This window comes from Schistocerca gregaria, chromosome X (genome assembly GCF_023897955.1).
Source record: "Schistocerca gregaria isolate iqSchGreg1 chromosome X, iqSchGreg1.2, whole genome shotgun sequence".
NCBI classification, from domain to species: domain Eukaryota; kingdom Metazoa; phylum Arthropoda; class Insecta; order Orthoptera; family Acrididae; genus Schistocerca; species Schistocerca gregaria.
The window spans coordinates 292,260,096-292,282,357 of record NC_064931.1 but is presented as its reverse complement, the minus strand read 5'-3'; the positions used below and the strand labels follow the sequence as shown (position 1 = coordinate 292,282,357).

The window sequence follows — 22,262 nt, the reverse complement described above, 5'->3', positions numbered from 1 at the left end:
AGAGGTAAAGTAGGCTTCTGCAAGATCCTCAACAGAGGAGGCAACCTTGGGGCACACAGTCTCCTGTGTCCAAGTTGTAACAGGCCTCTGGTCTGATAGACACCAAGGGTAGTGATCCTGTGAACGAGTCCCATCGTCAGTGAGTTCCAAAGAAGGGGTGCACTTCTTTGGGTGGGGAGGGGAGCAGGACCCAGAGGGGAGAGCTAGAGGACCACAAGGCAGTGGGAGATGACAGGTGAACTGGGCCAGTGGAAGGAAGAGTTAAGATGGGGGGAAAGGGAGCAACAGAGGCTAAAGTAAAAGGAATGGACAGAGTGGAGTCAGTCTTATTTTTGTGAGCCTCCGTGTAACAGACAATCCATGGACTTTTACTCTTTGAACTTCTCTTTCTTGGAAACTGAAAAATCTGGCAAGCATGAACTGTGGCAGTCAATTGACACGCAGGTGGCAGAACACAGGGGCTTTCCTCATTGAGTGGGGGCCACAGTCATCACACAGAGGGTCTGCTGTTTATCAGGATGTCAAGGGCATAAAACCCAAGCACCAAAAGCACGTCATGGGTGGTGTGATTTACAGCTTCGTAAATCATTAGCACAGAACCTTGACCTCTGGAATGGTATCTTCCTGCGAAAGCAAGAATGAAGGCGTCAGTATCGGTGTAGTCGTCTATATGATACCTCTGCACATGTCGAACGCCACGCCACGCCACACCACACCACTTGAGATTAACCTGGAGTTCCTTAGTTTGCTGGACGAGGTTTCTATGAAAAATCACTGCCTGGACAATATACAGTGACAGGTGAGCGGTAATAGACACTGGGACGACGCCAAGACGATTGGAAGCATGTAGAGCTGCAGACTGGGTGGCAGAGGAAATTTTTAACAGGCAGCCCATCCGCATCTTACCGAGACCCCACTTCTCCAAATTTGTCCTTAATATTCTCCACAAAAAACAGCTGTGACGCAGTCTATCCCAATCCATCTTAGGACAAACCATGTAGTGGGAAATGAGTTTTAGCTGAAGGTGGCAATCCTGGCAGTCGTCCTAGGGTGTAGCCAGGAAGGGAAGGCTCCGAGGCCATGGAAGCAGCAGTCAAGTAACATTTGCCACTCAGAGGCAGTCATTTGAGAAGGGCCAGATTTTCGCAGCGTGGTATATTTCATCAGTGTGATCTTTGGGTTGTCAGTGGTCAGCCTGATGGGTACGTAACAGCCTCACCAAAATGACCTACTACACCTGCTAGTGACCTAGCAGGGTCGAGAGGAGTTATGACAAGAGGAAGACAGGTAGGAGGAAGGGGTGAGAACAATCCACGCCATATCTGCTTGGAAGCGAGTTCTTCCCCAAATGGCTCACACTATAAGCAGGAGATTTAGAATTGGGGTAACACCCAAAGGGGACCGAAATGCCAAAATATTAAAGAGGCTAGAGGAACAAAACCGCAAGTAATATGGGTAACCAGGTGGATAGTCAGGTCGATGAATCAGAACAAGAGAGGAGTGAGGGGGCAGTGTGGAAGGAGTGAGGATGGAGGGAGATGCACAGTTAAGGAACCGCTGCCAGGTAAGTAAGAATGGGCTGCAATAGCTTAGGGCCAGTGTGCACCATGCATAATTTCTCCAAAGAACCGTGAGCCCTGGGGATCTATAAAAGATTGCGTGTAGCACACTTTTGACTCATTCTTGTGTAACACTAGAGCCTGGGTGTCCCCACCAGGTCTGACTACAGGGAGACCTCGAAGCAATTCAGAAGTGAGGCGCTAGATTTATTTACCTGTAGGTTTGATCAACAAGCCATTATTACCGACTTCTCTAACTCAAATGGGAATCCCTGGAGGGAAGACTACCTTCTTTTCGTGAAATGCTGATGAGAAAATTCAGAGAATTGGCACATGAAGCTGACTGCACAATGGTAGCAAACTTACGTTTTGCAGTAAGGACCACAAAGGTAAGAGATTAGAGTTCATATAGACTATTTTCCCATTTGAGTGAAAGAGTGAACAACAGGTTCATCAGTCTTTCAGCCATTTAGTGGCAAACCAGGAGTTATCAAAGGAAGGAGGCAAAAGACAAATCCTGGGAAGCCTAATTGTAACTAACAAAAACCTAAGCCCAGAAAAACACAGCACAGACAGGTTATTAAAAGGTCAGTCAAGGCTAGGCATTGAAATCGAGAAATGATAAAGAAAAAGAGAAAGACAAGAGCAGTAGAGGCCAGGCTGGGCCACCAAGAAAAGAATTGGGGAGTGTGTGGGGAGCAGGAGAAGGGTGCCCCTCCAACAACTCAGGTGGTCAATGAGGCCAGAAAACGCCCTACCTTACAGGGATCACTAGAAACCATCTTAGGAGGGTGTAACTAAACATCAGATCAGGCGCTTTGACATCTGCTGGCTCCAGAGGGAGCTTGTCATAAGATTACTATGCCACTGGAAGCAGTCTAAGGCAGTCTAAGTGGGCCATCAGGTGGCTTCTACATCGGTGAGGGAAGTGTTATTTCCTCTGCTCTATTTTTGAATGGAGTAGGAAAGAAAATGACTAGTAGAGTAAGGTACCCTCCGCCATTCACCACATGGTTGCTTGCGGCGTATAGACAGAAGTACGTTTTCTTGTTATTTCCCAGGACTGTACGGCAAATGCTATCCCAAACGTTCTCAGCTGAGACTCCCTCTGGCACACTATCAGCTCATCTGATGTTTGAGTGCAATTGGTCTACACTGACAGGGAAAGAAGCTTTAAATTTGTATATACTGCTGTTTTACGTATATGTAGGTCTTTGCGTTTATGTGACAGTTCTGAAAAAATTTTTATTGGTGAACTAAATTGACTTGAAAAATTGATCCAAATATGAACAAAATAGGTCATTCTCAGCCAGAGACAATGGAGAGCCAATTGGTACTCCCCCTTCTAAATGTCTTCATACAGATGCATCAGAGGAACAAAAAGCCTGTACGTTGAAAAATGACTTTACAAATAGTGGCTGAAATGTCCACTGGACCAAGTCGCAGAAAATACCGCTAAAAATTAGACTGGAATGTCACTGGGAAAACCAAAATTCAGGACTTGACAGTGGAAGTGACCAAGGCAGTAAACGTGATGAAATAAGTTGAGCAGAGATTTTCAAAAGGGACTCAAAACTTAGCTTCCTGTGTGATTAAAACAGTTTTTGAGCAAAACCAATATAGCTGTAGCAGCGAAGTAATTTGAAGAGAACTTACGTTATCAGCGCTCACAAATTTATTATTTAAAGCCATATGCGAATGAACATTGCGAGCCTGGCTGTCTTACCCCAGTGAGTGGTAAGAGACTTCAGCTGGAAAGTGGGCTTCACCACTTACGTTTATTACCCCCTCATGGTCGGCCATGCCTTTTACAGCTACAGCTTGACCGACGTCTGGCAGTAGGAGTATTTTACAAGTTTCTTACGTCAAGAGTTGCTGCCTGAATACTGGTGACTCGCCTCAGCATAGTGACCTTACTGCATAATATTTAAAATAAAGTGGTAAAACGTAACCAAACTCAAGCATTCATACTCTAGGCAGGATCACATTGAGACTAACAGCTAAGTTTACTGACTGCTGCTGACCACCTGAAACTAATGTTCTGAAACTGCTTTAACGACGATGGATTCACGACCTGAAGGTGTTCAAAGCCAGATGTGCATGAAAGCGTTTGAGCATAATATTTCAGTTTAAAATTTGGACCTATGTCTAACCCTCTTACCAGCTAAATAAGTGGCTGCAAAGGCTACAAAGGCCCTCCCACCTAGCTGAATGGCCATTGCCCAAGGTCCTGATGCTCCAAACGGACATTCACCTACCGCTTGGTTAAAGCGCGAATCAATAGTGTGTTACCTGCATAGTCAGGGGGCTACAATTATACATGAAAATTGACTTTACCATGCTGTGTATTTCGCGAACTTTATGTCCCACTCATCTGTAAAAGAAATTTTAAATACACAGATCCAGAACTTGGTACCCAAAATGTGTTAACAGAAATAAGTTGTGTAAAATAAAGTGACGTTTTCAATCTGCCCCACGAAGAAACTAGGTTAACAAGCATTTTGTCCTTTAGACAACGAGTCTAAGAAGGTTTCAGTAAGACTGAAACACAAAAAATTAATTACTGCAATGACTTGTTGCCACATGCTGACAACACTTAACGAAGGGTTTGAATACCTAGGGGCTCAAAGGCCGTGCTTGCGTTTTGTCCCCCTTATTGCATTGGGACACAAAACTCAGCGGATGCTTGTTTAAGGCGTTACTTCCAGCAACTAAGTTCCTTTACGTCACTAGTTGGCACTTAAACCTGGTACAGTACTCTGCTGTTACGAAACTTTTCCTCTTATTGTCTGAAAGAAGCAGCCTCAGAATTTCCATTACAAAACTTACACAAATACTGTATCGATATGTCAGTATTTGTAGATATCTGTGGGGTGCTTAAATGCTGCAGTAGAATTGGCTAACAAAGTACAATTACAGTAATTTTAAAACAAATGACACTGGATAAGCAAATCCATCACAGCTTTTATCAACATGTGAAATTAACACAAACCAGCTTTACCTCAAGAGTAACAATTCGACACGTTTATGGAATGTTATTCTGGTTGGTCTGTACCACCACTTAGTATTTTTTATTCATACTTCAACGCCTTTTATTTTCATTGATTACAAAAGTAACTACGGAGAGTTACTTTGCTCACAGGATATGTCACATCACGAAAACCGTTGTCTTCAGTCCTGAGACTTGTTTGATGCAGCTCTCCATACTACTCTATCCTGCGCTAGCTGCTTGATCTCCAAGTAACTATTGCAACCTACATCCTTAATCTGCTTAGTGTATTCATCTTTGCCCCTCTGCGATTTTTACGTAGCATGCTGCCCTCCAATAGTAAATGGGTGATCCCTTGATGCCTCAGAACATATCCTACCAACCGATCACTTCTATTCACGTTCTGCCACATTTCTCCCCACTTCTGTTAAGTACCTCATTAGTTACGTGATCTAACTATCTCCACTCCATCATTCTTCAGTAGCACCACATTTCGAAAGCTATTTTCTTGTCTAAATTAGTTATCATCCATGTTTGACATACATACTTGGCTACACTCCATACAATACTTTCAGTAAAGACTTCCTGACAAATATATACTCGATGCTAAATTTCTGTTCAGAAACGCTTTCCTTGCCATTGCGAGTTTACATTTTACATCTTCTACTTCGACCACCAGTTATTTTGCTTCCCAAAGAGCAAAACTCACCTACTTTAAGTGTTTCATTTCCTAATCTAATTCCTCAGCATCACCCGATTTAATTCGATTACATTTTATTATCCTTGTTTTGCTTTTGATGATGATCGTCTTATATCCTTTCAAGACACTGCCCATTATTTTCAACTGTTCTTTCAGGTCCTTAGCCTTCTCTAACAGAATTACAATGTCATTGGCGAACCTCGAAGTTTTGTCTCCATGTGTTAATACTTCTACTGAATCCAAACTGACTCCCTGATGTCGGCTTCTACCAGTTTTTCCATTCATTTGTAAAGAATTCGTGTTAGTATTTTGCCGGCATGACTTAATGAATTGAGTTCGGTAATTTTCACACCTGTCAACACTTGCTTTGGGATCGGAATTATTGTATTATTCTTGAAGTCTGAGGTTATTTCGCCTGTCTTACATCTTGCCCAACAGATGGTAGAGTTATCAGATCAGGCTCTACCAAGTCTATCAGTAGCTCTAATGGAATGTTGTCTAATCCTGGGGCCTTGTTTCGACTTAGGTCTGAGTGCTGTCGAACTTCACGCAGTATCTTATCTCCCATTTCATCATCTACATCCTCTTCCCTTTCCACAATATCGCCCTGAAGAACATCGCCCTTGTATAGACACTATACTCTTTCCATCTTTCTGCTTTCCCTTCTTTGCTTAGAACTGGCTGGGCATCTGAGCTCTTGATACTCATGCAAGTGGTTCTCTTTTATCGAAAGGTCTAATTTTCCTGTAGGCAGTATCTTACATGTAGTGATATATAGCTCTGCATCCTTACATTTGTCCTCTAGCCATCCCTGCTAAGCCATTTCGCACTTCCTGTCTATCTCATTTTTGATATGTTTGTACTCCTTTTGCCTGCTTCATTTACTACATTTGTTTTCTCCTTTCATCAATTAAATTCAGTAACTTCAGTTACACAAGGATTTCTACTAGCCATCGTCCTTTTACCTACTACACCATCTGCTGCTTTTAGAATTTCGTCTACTGCACTTTTTTCCGCAATTCTTGTCAATCTTTCCCTAATGCTCTGATACACTCTGCAACCTCTGGTTCTTTCAGTTTATCCAGGTCCCATCTCCTTAAATCACCTTTTTTGCAGTTCCTTCAGTTTTAACCTACAGTTCATAACCAAAAGATCGTGGTCACAGTCCACATCTGCCACTGGAAATGTCTTACAATTTAAAACATTGAAAGTAAATGTTTACGCACCTGCCATAGTAGTATCAGGGCTCTCTTCCAAGCGTACATATGGTGTGTCCCTTATACGATATTTGCGCCGGCCATGCCATTTCAGCATACTGCGACCCATTGTTCACGTCCAGTACTCCGTATGTAATGAACAGACGGACAGTTACGTAAAATCCAAGTAGAATTACTAAAATTTGTATCTTCTTACGTCCAGCGCGGATTCCTAGTGGAGAAAGAGGAACATTTGATATTTTCACTAGTTTTCGGCAATTAATGAAAGTTTTTTAGGCATTTTACACAGTTAGTCTATAAACTTATTTTATTTTACTTCAGATGTCTTACCTTTTATAATCTAGTACTCAGCCTAATTTTTCCTCAGCATTTTGTTACAGTGGTCAATTCACTTCTTAACTCCCTTTTCTTTCATTTCCACCTTTAACAGCACAAGTGCTTTAAAGTAACCAATGACAAACAACCTAGAATGAGACTTTGAAGAGATCGTTTGATTTTGTCAACTTAGACTTAATTCTCGATTCTTGAATGTAAAATACAAGCTGTGGAAGTAGGCCAAAAATGTTAAAGTCGTCTTACTGGCTACAGAACAGAGGGTTTATGGGACCAAACAGCGAGGTCATCAGTCCCGCAATTCCGAAGCTAATCACAGAAGAAAGAGGGTCCGCTAAAAGCGGACAGATCCAGTCAGGGAGCAAGATTATAAATAATCAAGTTAACATACCTTAAAAGGCCTTAATCGAAAGGGGGGGTGACCTTTCCATGGGGGAGTGGTCATGGGGTCCTAGCCAGAAGACATGAATAGAGGTCCCAACCACAACTCCCTGCCCCAAGAGTAAAGTAAAACCTTACATATGGAAATAAAAACCACTTTCAGAGGAAACTGATGACCATTCAAATATCCACGAATCGTCTGCTAATATTAAATTTAAGGAAACAGGATGACTAGCACGAAGATACAAAAGGGGACATTCCACCACTGTGGGATACCGTCAGTCTGGCTCCACAACCATACCATGGGTGTGGTTATGTAGGAGGAAACAGGTGTGCCTGGTATGACCAATGCGTTAACGGCATAAAACTGACTCCTTCCAAGAGTCGTGGAAGGAAGAGTGCCAAACTGCAGTAGACTTCTGGATTACTGAGAGTTTATTACTATGAGCAGAAACACATCAGATGTCATTCCATTTTTAGACAAAGATTGGGGGGGGGGGGTGTTGCGCCTTAAGTAGGTGGTGCAGAAGCAACAGAGGGTAAATGCGCCCACCATCAAGGGGGCAGGTGTAGTCTTCCAGCACAGAAGTGACCTGGGTTGGCAGAGCTGATGGTGCCAGAACTGTTGCAGCGGCATAAGACTGTCATATGCACAGGATACAGGCATTCACGTTTTTTCTAAGCCTCAGTGTAGGTCAGTCGGTCCAGGGTTTTTACTCCATGATTTTCCTTTCTTTTGGAGAATCCTCCAGTCTAGCAAGCAAGACAAATGGTGCTCTCCACAGTTGACACTGATGGGAGGTGGGGCACATGGAGTATTGGAAAGTGATGGGCGTCTACGATCTCGACATGTGACCGAACTTCCAGCACTTAAAGCACTGCATCAGGGGGGATATAGGGCTTTACATCACAGTGGTAGGCTATCACCTTGACCTTCTCTAGTAATGTATCACCCTCAAAGGCCAATATGAAGGCAGGTGGCAACCTAATTATCCCTCAGACCCCAGTGGACATTCTGGACAAAATTTACTCGTCACTCTAAACTGACACCCAGCTCATTGTCAGACTGCAAAAGAAAGTCTCTGAAATATGATACCCTGGACCATATTTAAGCTGTTATGGGGTGTAATGGTAACAAACATCCCCAGCTTGTCACAAGCGAGTAACATCTGACTGGGCAGAGGATGCTGTTTTGATCAAGACTGACCCAGACATTTTGGACAATATCTCCACCTCCCTAAACTCGTCCTCTAAATGCTCAACAAAAAAACTGAGGCTTTGTCATGAAATATTCCCCATCAGCTCTCTAACATGCAAGGTACCAAGGTGAATAAGGTCTGCCATCCTTAGCCTGATATTCCTCCCATAGTGTGACCAGGGAGTGGAACGATTTGGGGTCATACTTCTGTGCATTGAATTGAGCTCATGATCACATAGAAACTGCTTGTGTTTCATGACCAGCAAGAGATGGACTGTGATCACTTGTCATCCACACTGATGTTACTCCAACCAGGAGCCTTCCCCATGGGCACCATCCAGCCACAGCAAAGGCCACCTGGCAGGATGGCCATTACCAGAGTCCCAATGCCCCAGGGGGGTTGGTCATCTACCCCTTGCCATATGTGGGGAGTTAACAGTGCAGTCAGCAGCAAAGCAATCCCTGTGTGGTCAGGAGGCTACAACCAACAGGATACATGGTGGCCCCACAACAACAGACTACCATGCTGGTATCAGATGCAAAGAAGTCCATGATCATTGTCAACAGAAAGTGACACTGCATAGTGCATGGTGGAAAATGCACCCAGGAAGGTGTCCTCACCCAAGATGGAGAATGAGCAGGACTGAAATGAGACAAGGAAGTGGATAAATATCCCAATGCTCTATAGACAAGATGCAACATGTAAGGCGCTCATCCCAATTGGCTTGCTATTCAGGAAACTGAAGAATAGAGGTCAAACCCTACAGGAGACCACGATTAAAATTGACAGTCTTCTCAGAGAACCTAAAACCAGTTGTCTGGACCCAGGTTTTCAGCCTCCTAATGGTCAGCTGTAACTGTGTTGTGTTCTTAAGATCAGAGGAAGAGTAAAGGATTGGAAAGTCATCCACAAACAATCATTTGACAGGGCTCCTTACTGTGGAGGAAATGCCATTGAGTGACAGCAAACAATGTGACACTGCCTTAGGGCACACCATTCTTCTGAACATGGTGATCAGACATTTCATCGCCAATGTAACGAAAATGCCAGCCCTCAAGAAAAGATTGGATCAGAAGCAGCAGGCATCCATGTAGTTCACATTCAGAAAGTTAGCGCTCTAAGTCGTAGTGTATGCTTTGAGGTCAAAGAACACTAAATGTGTTTCAGTTTAAGAAGGAATCCTGTATTGCCATCTACAGTAGAATTAAGTTAAGAGTGGAACAGTAGCACCTGAAACCATACTGGGCGCAGCTAAGTGACATTGGGACTAGCAGACAGACAGACAAGGCGGCAGTTTACCATGCATTCACAAGTCTTACCCATACAACTGGTAAGGGCGACACTCCAATAACTTAGGGGTGCTATGGTCCTTGCCTGGTTTCCAGAATGGAATTAATATTGTCTCCTTCCAAGTTGTGGGGTACTGTCTGTCAAACCAGATCTGATTGAAACAAGAGGAGCTGACCTTTCACTTCAGAGCACAGATGTCTAATCATGTTATAATGGATCTCATCAGGTCCTGGAGCAGTGTCTAACTGCAGATAATTCAAACCCCTGGACCAGCATGGGGGCTAAATGGGCAGTAGCTGTCGACAAACATTGGGTTCATTCCCAGGGGTGACTATACTGTCTCATTGTGACAGAAGCACCCATGAGCCAAATGCAATAGAACCCTGAGGAGATGTTGCCTCTGCAGAACAGCCAAGTGTTGGATTATCTGGTTGTGGATGGAGTCTGGGCTGGGGGCCACATCTCAGGAAGACGCAAGAATTTCCATTCGGTGAAGTGTTCATTATAGGGCACAACATGGTGCATAATGAAACAGGGGGAGTTTGTTCAAACTGTTTCTGCTGGAGAAAGGTAGCAGGATAGGCAGATGCCAATGCTGTCAAAGTGTCATAAGGTGTTCTACATGGACCATTGGATCAGTGCACACTTCACCTTTGAGGTTAAGACTCTTGACAGTTGGCAGCCTAGAAGGCTATGGAGCTTGTACTAAACATGTGATGAGGCATACATCCCAGGGAGGAAACATAGCGCCTACAGCATTCCTTTTTACTCTGCTTAATAAGGTAAAGAGTCTTAACATGGAAAGATTTGAAAGTGAGGAGGTTGGTCTGCAAAGTATCATGTAAACCACTGCAGCGCCCATTGGCAGTCCTGGATGGCAACAGCGACACACTATCTACCACAGTAACACTCTACAATGAGTGGGCCCTGTGGATAAGGAGACAGCACTGTCAGCAGCATAGAGAATAGTGGCACAGATGCCTTGCATAACTGCATCAATTGATTCCGAGAGGGAGGTTTCAAAGTGCACAGCAGATGTACATAAAGGGCAACATTGAGTCCTGTGCGTGGCAGCAGCAGGGGAACAATAGAATCTCTGTAAGGTGGCCATTATCACAAAGGTCATCATAGGATGACCAATGCAGGGAAGCCCTGAGAGCAGAGCAGGAGATCGTGAAATCTATAGCAGTAAAGGTGCCATGAGTGGCACTGAAGAGGACAGGGGAACCATCACCAAGGAGACAACTCGAGGTCTGTAATAAGTTTGTCAATTAGAAGATCCCAACCTGTTGAAGTGACACTTCCCATAGTGAGTGGTGGGCATTGAAGTGCCCAAGGAGAAACTGGGGTGGCAGTTGCTGAATTAAGGTAGACAGTTCAGTGTAAAGAAGTGGTCTACCTGGAGGGAGGTAGACATGGTAAATGGTGATTGGTGGACTCGTTTACACTCCAACATTATTGCTTCCAGGTTGGTATGCAGGGGATCCAGTCACTAAAGACAGAGTAAACCAAAGTGCAGACCCCACCAGATGCTACCCTGGAGCTGGCACAGTCCCAACAGAACACTATCACAATGTAATGTTGAAAAGTTGTCATCACAAATGTTTGTTGAAGAACAAGACGATAGGAGGAGACAAGACTTATTTCCAGTAGGTGACGGTAGTAACCATTTTAATTCCACTGGTTAATCATGTGGCGAGAGTCCAGGTTAGACAAAGAAGCCAAGAGGTGGTTATCTTTGTCAAGGTTGGGGTGAAATCCCTAAACAAAATCTATCAGGTTTCAAGTAGGCAGATGGCATCTGGGGCACCAAAGGAGCTTTGTCTTGGGACTTGGGTTCTCCCCTCCTCCTCCCCCTCTTTCAGAAATGGAGGGTAGGGCATGGAGAGAGTATAGGCATCTTCAAGATCTGAAACCAAAAGAGTGCACAACCTTTGAGCACATGGATAGTGCATCTCATAGCTGGATTGTATGTTATTTGTTTTAGGGTGCAAAAAACTGGGGTCACATGTACCCAAGACAAAACTATAGAACACAAACACAGACAAGGGAAATTACTGTCAGTCCCAATGGACATAATAGGGGAAAGCTAAAAGAGGCATGTGGGAAAAGGGCTACAAAACACCATACAAAAATGGAGATCCAAAATAAATGGCCTTCATGACATTGCTTTGGAGGATATAAAGTAATACACAGTCGACAGCCTGCACATCATTTGCTAAAACAGCTGATAAAACAGGTGGCAAACCCAAGCTCGAAAGTACATTGGTAAAAAAGGGCATTCCAGCAGGACGTTCCAGACAGTAAAATTTGGGTGCAATGCATACAAAGTGGTGGGGCAGCACCACTGAGCAAATGATTAAAAGGCAGTGCCCAATATGCATCTGAGTTAAAACTATCTCCCCAGCAGGAGGACCAAGAGGGTCTTCCAAAGTGACAAGAGTTAGTAGGCTGATGCTTATTTCCATGAAGGTGGACCATTGGCAATGCCAAAGGGACACCACCACCTGACAACAGATCAGATGGAATAGAGGTACTCATGGGCTGAGGTATGAGGACTGCAACCTTGGCAGCAGCATCAGCAGCCTTGTTTCATGGCAGACCAACATGACCAGGGACCCACAGAAACATGGCATTGGCTCCACCAAGAGGGAGCAACTGAGTTTTCCTGGACCTGCTGCACTAAAGGATGAGCAGTGTACAGCACATAGACTTGAGGGTGCTGATTGAGTGAGTAGAGGACATGATTGGGAACACTGTCCTCTGGTCTGATACAAGGCGAGAAGCTCGGCTGTAAATACTGAGGAGTGTGCCAGAAGCCAATATTGAAAGACATGGGTGCCAATGACAGGCACACCCAACCCCACAGTCAGGCCAAGAGCCATCAGTGTATACAAAGGTACTATCACTAAGTTCCATGTGAACGTGAAACTGAAGGTGATAGACTGAGGCTGGAGTAGTGTCTTTAGGAAGCAAATTAACTCCAAGGTTAACATGGGTAGCTTCATGAAGCCTAGGTGGTGAAGGGTTCACACCCACAGGTAAAGTTGCAGGTAGCATCAAGCCACTGTATCAAGTGGTGAAAGTGGACTCCACGAGGTAAGAGTGACAAGCCACGTACTGACGATCAAAGGAATCAAAGAAGGGTGACCACATGTGGCAAACAGCATGCATACCTGCTGAGGAGAGTCACAGCAGCAGGACAGCAGTAGTTCAGCAGCTTCAGCATACATACTATCAACCACACTGGTGTAGAAGGCACCCATGGCTAAATAGATGCCATGATTATGGATAGTGCTGAGACAGCGTAAAAGGGATGGGCGTGCGGATGCATAAACAAAGTTTCTAATGGACAAGGGACCTGTACAAACTGGGGAGGATGGTTCGATTGGCACTCCAAGAAGTACCATTGAGGGCACAGGACATTGTGGGACTGCATACAGTGGGCTGCCAGGTAAGAGACATGGGAAGACCAACAGTGTTTCCTATAGAGGATGTCATGGCTGGGTGGTGGTAGGAGTCTTCCAGCCTGAGAGGAAGGGTCCCAGGAGGGAGCCCAATCACTAGCCGGAGCCAAAGAGTGAGCATTACTTTGGTCGGCGAGAGGGAGCAGCTCCCAGACAGAAGGTTGTGGAAACTGCAGGGAAGTGGGATGGTATAGGGGCAGGGCTGGGGTAAGGAAGAGGTAGAAGTGGGAAAGGATGTAACATAGGCAAAAGCGGAAGAAAGTGACAGTGGATGGAGCCTTTCATACTTTTGGCGAGCCTCAGCGTAAGTACGGCGATCCAGGGAATGGCGGTCATTACAATTTAAACATTTGAGTAGGAGAACACAGGGGCTTCAATCATGGAATGGGGTCCACAGTCACCATACAGAGGGTCCACCTTACAACAGGAAGACATTCCCAAAATTCAATCTCCAATAGCACCTGATGGGTGGTGGGATGTACAACTTCACATCTTTAGCACATAATCACCGACACTCACTGTGAGTATCCCTCTAAAGCCACAATGAAGGTCCTGGTATCAGATCAGTTGTCTGTGACACTTCAGCACACGTCAAATGAAAGTAACACTGTCACCCCAAATTAGCCCAGAGTTCATCAGTTCGCAGGGTGAGGTCCCTATGAAAAAATCACTCCCTGGATCATATTTAGAGTTTTGTGAGGAGTAATAGACACTGGAATATTGTCAAAACAATCACAAGCACAAAATGCAGATTGGGCAGCAGAAGAGGCTTTAATGAACAGGGAGCTGAACCACATCTTACTAAGAAATTCCACAAAACTTGTCCTCGATATTCTAAAAAAAATGAGTTTTGTCATGTTTAACATCTCATACTTAGTACAGACAAGGTAGCAGGGAAAGTCAGTCATCCCAGGACAGCGAGCCTGGCCCTCCTCCCAGGGTTTAGCCAGGGAAGGAAACGCTGCAACATACGAAGCAGCATTCAATGACCCTTCACCATTTGAAGAAATAGGCATTTGTGAATAGCTAGATTTTTGCAGCTTCATACACTTAATGTGCCAAACATCTGCCCTGACGCCACCCACTCCCCACATGGGCGCCATCCAGCCACAGCTAGGGCCACCCGGCAAGGCAGCAATTGCTGGAAGTTCCCGATGTTCCAAAAAGACATGTGACCACTCCTTGGCATACGTGGGAACAGCTCAGGTATCAGTAGTGTGATCTGTTGTCATGGGGCTCAGATGGACATTTAACAGCACAAGCTATACATGCTGTGACCTATCTGGGTGGAAGGGGGCCTACAATGGGGAAAATGGAAGAATCCACCCTGTAGAAGCTACGGAGGGAGTTCTTCCTCAAATGGCTCACTAAAAGCCAAACATTTAAGAGTGGAGGTCAAACCTCAAGCAGGGGCTTAAACATTATAAAGGATAAAAGAAATTGAAAGCAATACAGGTAGCTAGGTGAATAGCCTGGCTCATGAATCTGAACACAGCGGGGAAGGAGGGGGCAACAGGGAACAAGTAATGATAGGGAGGGAGTGTAGGGTGAAGGAAATGCAGTCAGGAAGGAATAATTGGCTGTAATAGATCAGGGCCCCATGTGTGCCACACACAAAGTCACAGGAGAACCTTGAGCCCTGGGGGGCTGGCTACAGAATTTTCTTTCCCTTTTCCTTGGGAGCTATAGATCAATTGTTCCAACCACATTCTGTTATGTCCTCCATGTAGAATTTTCATGGAGGTACTTTAATTACTGGATAAATTTAAACAGAACTGAAGATTTGGGTACTAATATTGTTAATAGAAGTCTCAGTAGCATTCCTTACTAAGGAGGAAAGTTTTGTGCTTACCACCCCATGGATTATGAAATAATTAGTGATGCAGCACAAGCTCTGAGAAGGATATACCCTGTGACCTACCACCATTTGCCTCACACGGTTCAGGGTAACAGGGGACTACGAATGACCAGACTGTAGTTTTAAACACACTGCTAGTTTATCTCAACCACTGTCATCCCAGTGTTTCTCATATGAAGGAGTGCACAGTATCTCAAATGAGGCTGGGCTGTGTAAGTTGATTATTAACCCATACAGGCTCCAACTTTCATAATCAATTCAGTGTGAGCATCTGTGTCATGCCCAGCTAACTTGCATATCAAAGAGAACCTAAAACTCACTGTCCCTTAGGAAATTTCCACAAATCATTGCAACTTTTAAGTGCCTTAAGCTTCTGCACAAGTTACTATTTATAGACAGTAAATTGGAATAATTGCCTTAAGTGACATTTCAGGACATACTTTTTACTTTTAATTAAATGTTTTGTATACTTGCACACATTGCCATGAATCAGACTAGATGTGGAAGACTTCTGACACCAGTACACCACACATGCCTTACTCATTCTCAAAATTCCCTCCGATTTATGTATTAAAAGCTACCACCAACGAACTTAATTACAGTCTGCTGGATTATTACGGATTTTGCATGTTAACTTGCAATGGGTGGCCAGATGCCCCTCCTGCCACCACCCTATACCCCAAGACAGAATTGGCGTACCCTAACTGTCTGCATCTAGTGTAAAGCATGAAATAGTATGAACTAATTTCAAATGTGTGTGTGTGTGTAAATGAGGCAGGATGTGGGGACCAGTCTGGTATTCACAAAGTGGGATGTGGAATACCACCTAAAAACCACATCCAGGCTGGCCAGCATACCAGCCCTCATTGTCAATCCACCAGGTGGATTTGAGCCAGGGCCAGCGAGCCTACCCGAGTCCAGGAAGCAGCACATTAGCACTCTCAGCTAACCTAGTGGGTTTACACTTCGACAGATTATCAGGTACAAATTCAGATTTGCTTTAAGCATGGTTTAGGCGCTTATTTCTGTTATTATAATGAAGTTTTCAGTTCACATAACTTTGCATTTGTTTTTATAAACTATATGCCTATGAGTATCACCCTTGTGTAGTTCACAAGTACCTTTGGTCAAATTATTTAGTGGTCATATTCTACGTATTTACATTCATGGAAGCAAGATTAACACTCAAATGAAACTATCAAGCTTTGAGGGCTATAATTTCCAAATATTTAATATTTCTTCACATTCTAATTACGTTTGGTTTTTATGCTGGAGTTGCATAACTAAATTTAAATCCTGCTAGAGTAATATTTTCACCAGTTGGAGAAGACAATCATCTGTTGATTTTGGGGAGGGGAACAAACCGCGAGGCATCACTCCCATCGGATTAGGGATGGGAAATGTCTGCAGTGCCCTTTCAAAGGAACCCTCCCGGCATTTGCCTGAAGCCATTTAGGGAACTCGCAGGAAACCTAAATCAGGAAGACCGAATGCTGGTGAATCATCGTCCTCCCGAATGCGAGCCGAGGGTACTAACCGCTGCACGACGCTGCACAGTCAAATCTATCAGACAGTACTTAAAAATGCAATCTTAGAATATCACTGAAACATTTTAAGACTTCTCGCATTACATGTAGATCCGAGACATATGCCCAAACGGGAATCTCTCACAGGCAGAGGAATGTAAAGTCTGAAGGATAAAAGAAATTCTGCTAGTTCAGACTAGACCACTTTTCTGAAAATCAACTTCTGGGTTGGAATTTGGCTCAGCACACTTAGCATGGAAATGGATACAAAAGGCTCATGTTTCGTCGACTAGGTCGTTACCGACCCCGCACAAACTTAGCTCACACATGAGGAACTGAGCCCTCTCTTACCAGGGAATTACCCCACCGTTCGCTTTGATCGATATATAATAACCACGGAAACAAACTCACTGAAACTTCACGCCTGCTCTCGCTGAAGTTAAAACAGTGTACACTGCTCCAAAACCAGATTAGAAAGTAAGCTGTCATTTTAAAAGAAAAAAGACTTAACAGGTTTAGTATTTCTAACTATCTTTCTCTTAATGTGGCAAATTTTGTCAAGTGACTTCACTACGTCCAGAGCAATCCCGTAGCATTATCTAATCTTTTCTTACTGAAAGAGGTAACGAAATTCAGGTTTTTCTTGACGTTTATCGACTGATTAAAATGGGCCGCCGTCATTGCATTGTCACTTGTGAACGAATTTAATTCTCTGTTGCAAGTAGGAGACAACTAGGCGTCGTCACGTCTGAGAAACGAGTGGCAGGCCTGGAATATACTAAACCAAACTATTGTAAGATTCAACCACGCCATAAATGGTTCCCTGTGATTTGGCGGTCCTAAAGTGGACACTGGCTTCAGTGTGAAGAGGTGGCAGCAAAACAAAGCTCCTTGCAATTCAATTAAAAACACTGGAAACAAAAGGGCTTTTAAGTTTTACATTGAAATGATAAATTTCACCAAAATTTTCAAAGAATGTACGTTTATGTGCAGAGCCTTCCCTTTCACATTTGCCAAAACAACGTTTTATTCCAGGCGGACGTTTTTAGTTTGGAGATACGTAAAATGAAAACGTTTTGTTATCGTGATGGGCAAGGTAAAATAACTCCTAATGAAGTTTTCACGTTTTTTCATAATATTGAAGGCTTTATCCCAAAACTTAACATTTTCAGAAATGTCAATGCCAAAATCTCAATCCTAAAGTTATAAGAATGTTAGATTATCAAATCGTTCATTGTTTCCGTACTGGATGACTTTACCGTCTGACCAAGATTTCGGTGCCCTGAAAAATTTACGAACGTACGACCGAGTGTTCCAGATTAGTATCACTTAGCATCTGGCAGCTGCCTTTGTCACTTTAAAGGTTGTGCACTAAACAAGCTGGATTTTAAAGGATTGTGGATCCCTTTGTATAACAAGATCAGATGAAACGATGAGAAGAAATTAATGTGAACGAAGTGTTATTTGCTCCCATCAGTTTCTGTAGTATGCGTACATCTCCTGAAAGTAGTTACTAAGCACTCTGGGGACAAAGTTCACACCTTTACATTAGTGAAAACCAGGCTATTTCCGCAATAATATTGGGCTTCCTCTAAAAGAAACGTTTTACGCTAAGTTCACGTAAACAAGGCGATAATGCTGAGAAACAGGCCGCAGTATATTACAAATAAACTACCTTAACTAAAGACAGGCCTACCAAAGAAGTGGATAAAGTTAACTGAAAAATGGCTAGAATCTAACACTTTCTAACGTTTGGGATGAACTTTGAACATTAGTTAACTAAGTTCTAAAGTTAACATCAAACAGTCAGCGATTTAGGTTCAAAGTCACAAACATACTTTACCATTTAAATGTCACTAAGAACGTTATGTACAGTAATGAGTTTCCCTGTGCAAAAATATGCTCAAGAATTGAGTTCTAAATACTGCCAGTTATGAGTTCTTATAAGAAATTTAAGTGCCCGGCATATTTGCTTCTCCATTATTGCTATGCTGATCGCCTTAGAGCTACAAATATTTTAGAAGGAAATAATCTTATGCATTCCAGAAAAATGTTTGGCAAGGTAGAAAGAAAACTACCATTTAATTTTCAAATGTTTGTCGAATTTTTTCCCTCCAAAAAAATTTTTTGATCTTGATTTGCGCCGTTCTATAATTCACAAAAATCGGAAAGGTATAACAGCTTTCAGCATTTCGAAAAATTCCTTCAATTTGCTGAGTAACTTTTCGCAATGCGCAGTGTAGTTCCGTAGCACTATTGCCTTAACATGATAGCTACGATAATTGTGTCCGAGTGGCCTCCACCTCTTACAGTCTGACTTAAGATTTGATCTCCATATTATACGATAAGATTTTCAATTTGTTTTTCAATTTCCTTACCATTTCATTTGCTGATTCGTTTCTAAAAGACAGTTTCCTAAAGCTATTTTGTGCACCGTTTCATTTTCATTCGTAAATTTACTGGCTAAACCAAAGCCTTCGACACCATCTGTCAACTGACCAGTGCCACTAAAAGTCCCAAATTTAAAAACCTGATTTCGAGATTGTGACCATGACACCAAAAACACTAACGGTGTGAAAATTATAGAAATATACAAATTCTTAACATATTGAATCTAATGGGGAACCGCGGAAAGTTTTGGTTCTTTGGGCGGGAACAAAAGATTAAAATAACCACAAAAATCACGAAAATGCTAGAAGGTGCCAAGAAAAATATGGCGACATTGAAACTGGGTAAACCGACTAATCTGAATCCAAAACAGAGGGACTGAACGTACCGTTACGGGATTTCTGTCCCATTGCGTAATGTGAGGTTCCACGTCATGTGTGCAAAGAGATCATTTCTTTTGCGCCTATAAGCCATTGGAATGTAGGTTTTTGTAACATGCTAATCTGTAGCGTGGCCTGAGGTCTAGGTTAGATTATGTTAGGTTTGAAGGTGAAATTTTGAAGCGATGTCTAACGCCTCTTCAGTTAATTCCCATTTTCCACCACTCTAAATATGTCTTAAATAACGCCTGCCCCTAAACCACCAATCTAAAACATGCCGCCAAACTCGAAGTCTCACGACTACATGCCTCATTCCTATTAACTCTTACCAAAAATACAGTGTCAATGACCACCCCGTACAGATCCTCTAAAGCATTCCGCACACGATTCCCCACAAATTTAAGACCAGTCAATAACGGTGCGATCACTGACATCAGTTTCGAATTCAACTTAACCCGCAAAAAGACAGTATAATTTCCACCTCAAATCAAGTGCCAACCCTATATCTCCCGCCAGAAACTACAAAGAATATCAGCGACGTGGCTATTTAGAAATAAGAACTGAGCTGCAACAGCCAAATAGAACCGGTGACAAAACTAGTAGGACCAAACTTCACGTGCCCATTCCAGCACAAACTCACCGCCCTCTACAAAGCCAATATTAACCACGAACAGCATTAACACTACTACCACCACCGTAAACAAAACTAACGCTCCACACACGATTTATCACCACCAACACCGCTACGTCACAGTTCAAAGACGAGCTGAGAAATTAAGACCACCATATCTTCAACTCGTTCTATTTAACATGAATTCAGTTAATCAAGATCCCACATACCGTACTAACTTTGACAGAAGGTTTCATCCCTAACGTACAAAAACATTCAACCTCAGAACGACAAACCTTCAGTCACAGCTGCACTTTTTAACCTACAAAGAAAAGCAACTAGTCACCCGATTTGAAATATTTTGTGGTTCATATAGCGAATTATTGCCGTTTTATTTCTGCTTTCAATAATATACAGGTAACAAATACGATATTGCATTTCATTCTATAAGAACCTAAATAGCCTAAAGCCTTCGATTTCCTTTTATCGATCTACACTAACAGTATTTGCATTTAAACCTAACTGGCGCCGAACAAATAAAAGCTCAAAATTACCACATGAAACGTAGGTTGTTTATTCAACAAGAACCAAGCCTGTTTCTCACGAAGGCCAGGGAATCTTTTCTACATCTAAATGGATAGTCTGCAAGTAACATTTAAGTGTCTGGCAGAGGGTTCATCGAACCACATTCACACTTCTGTATTCTAATTTCGTATAGCGCGCGGAAAGAACGAAGACTTATGTTTATATTGTACATTGAGCCTTTTTTTTTTTACTAGAAATTTATAGAAAAGTTCTCGAGTGGTCTCACTTCCGACCCGTAGTAGGAAGGACAAAATTAAGGCACCAACGATGGATGTAAGGTGGCAACATCGAGCTAAGATGCTCTGTCCAAGAACTACCATGAAACCATGGCATTCACATCTAAGTCAAATTATGCTCCCAATTTTTATAAAGGGGATACAGAAATGACCATACATCCGCAGTAAGTGCAACGCGATTTAGGAATTTTTTACTCTTACGTAGGAAGAATTCTTACTGAACGCTACAATGTATTTGAAATAAGAGAATAACTGTAAAATTAAAGCAACCCAGAATAACGCCTCACACAACGTAGCTAAACTATAATAACATGCAGTGAAAATCGGATATCAGTTCCCAAGCAGTCACTATATGACAGAGGCATTCTACAGGTAACTGGCGCTGAAGCAGTAGGATCATTCCAAAGCTTGATGCCTTCGCGGGACCAATACGTCTCAGTTTTACAACTATATTCATATTACATACAAGCCGTAGAGAAATACTCTGTTTCACCGGTGTAACACTACACACATGTTAACATATCTTTATGATTGTTCCGATTAACAAATCCCGCACTTCACTACCGAAAACTAACATTCTGAATAGAGTTTCAAAATTCATTACTGACTAGCAGTCCTTACCTTCAAGTTACGAAAGCTGCCAACGACGTATCTCGAAAGTCTATGCAACTTGTTTCGCAGGCCCATCAAACAAGTCTGAACACAGATGTTCGAAAGCGAGTTACCGCATGGTTTATATCTTTGGTTCATTTTCCTCTGTTACGTATTCCAGCGACCTCTGCCTACAGATAAATGATATTCCTTATCAGACGAACTATTATGTCGTAGGACTAAAAATCCCACACATTTGTGTCGCTTATTTACGGTATGTAATACAATTACTTTGCATTTTTTCCTTTTTAACTCATTCGAAGGTGAATAACTGTGCTTGGAAGAACACAGATTGGAAGCCTCAGATGGGGTCATGTTTAATTCTAGCCTAAAATACATAAAAGTAATACTGTGTTTCTAATCAAGCAAAACCCTGAATATTTAGCCTTGTGTGGTGCGAAAAATGAAAGTTCTCGGACAACTTCCTTATTCCTCTGCTGACTGTCTAAGGGGAACTTACGTAAGTCCTATACACGTACCAATTTATAGACCGATCAGTGACCGACCAATTTCGTGGCAGCCTACACACACACGTCCCGACGGACTGCACTCAGCGATTACACGTCGCCCTGTTGTGATTTGTTTATCTTACGTTCATTGAGTTTATGTTCTACGAGATCCCTCTTGGTTTTACATAGAAACAAAAACAGGGGTTTGCCTTGGCTGTTTTATAGGTAACAAAGCCAAAAATGACGAGCGGAATCTTTGGGCAAAAAAGTGGCTAATGAAAAGAAAGAAACACACCCACACTATGTTGTTTAATCGCTTGGGAGTAGATTATTTTCTTAACTGTCTATGAATAGAAGAATCATGCATTTCAAAGCTGCTGACCATCATCAAACCATTCTTAATGAAAAAGAATACATTCATGAGAGAGGCTCGAAGTTGTGAGG

At 42.8% G+C, this 22,262-nt stretch overlaps 1 protein-coding gene across 1 annotated transcript in view; it reads right to left on the bottom strand.

Moving 5' to 3' along the window:
• LOC126299194 (uncharacterized) overlaps positions 1–21,470 on the bottom strand; it is a 44,952-nt gene extending 23,482 nt beyond the window's left edge. Inside the window, exons 1-2 of the mRNA XM_049990975.1 lie at positions 21,340–21,470; positions 6,475–6,676 (exon numbers count right to left, since the gene is read on the bottom strand). Coding sequence (XP_049846932.1) covers positions 6,475–6,574 — 100 coding nt within the window. The 5' untranslated portion in view covers positions 6,575–6,676; positions 21,340–21,470. The remainder of the gene's footprint in view (positions 1–6,474; positions 6,677–21,339) is intronic.
• Between the last annotated feature and the right edge of the window lie 792 nt (positions 21,471–22,262).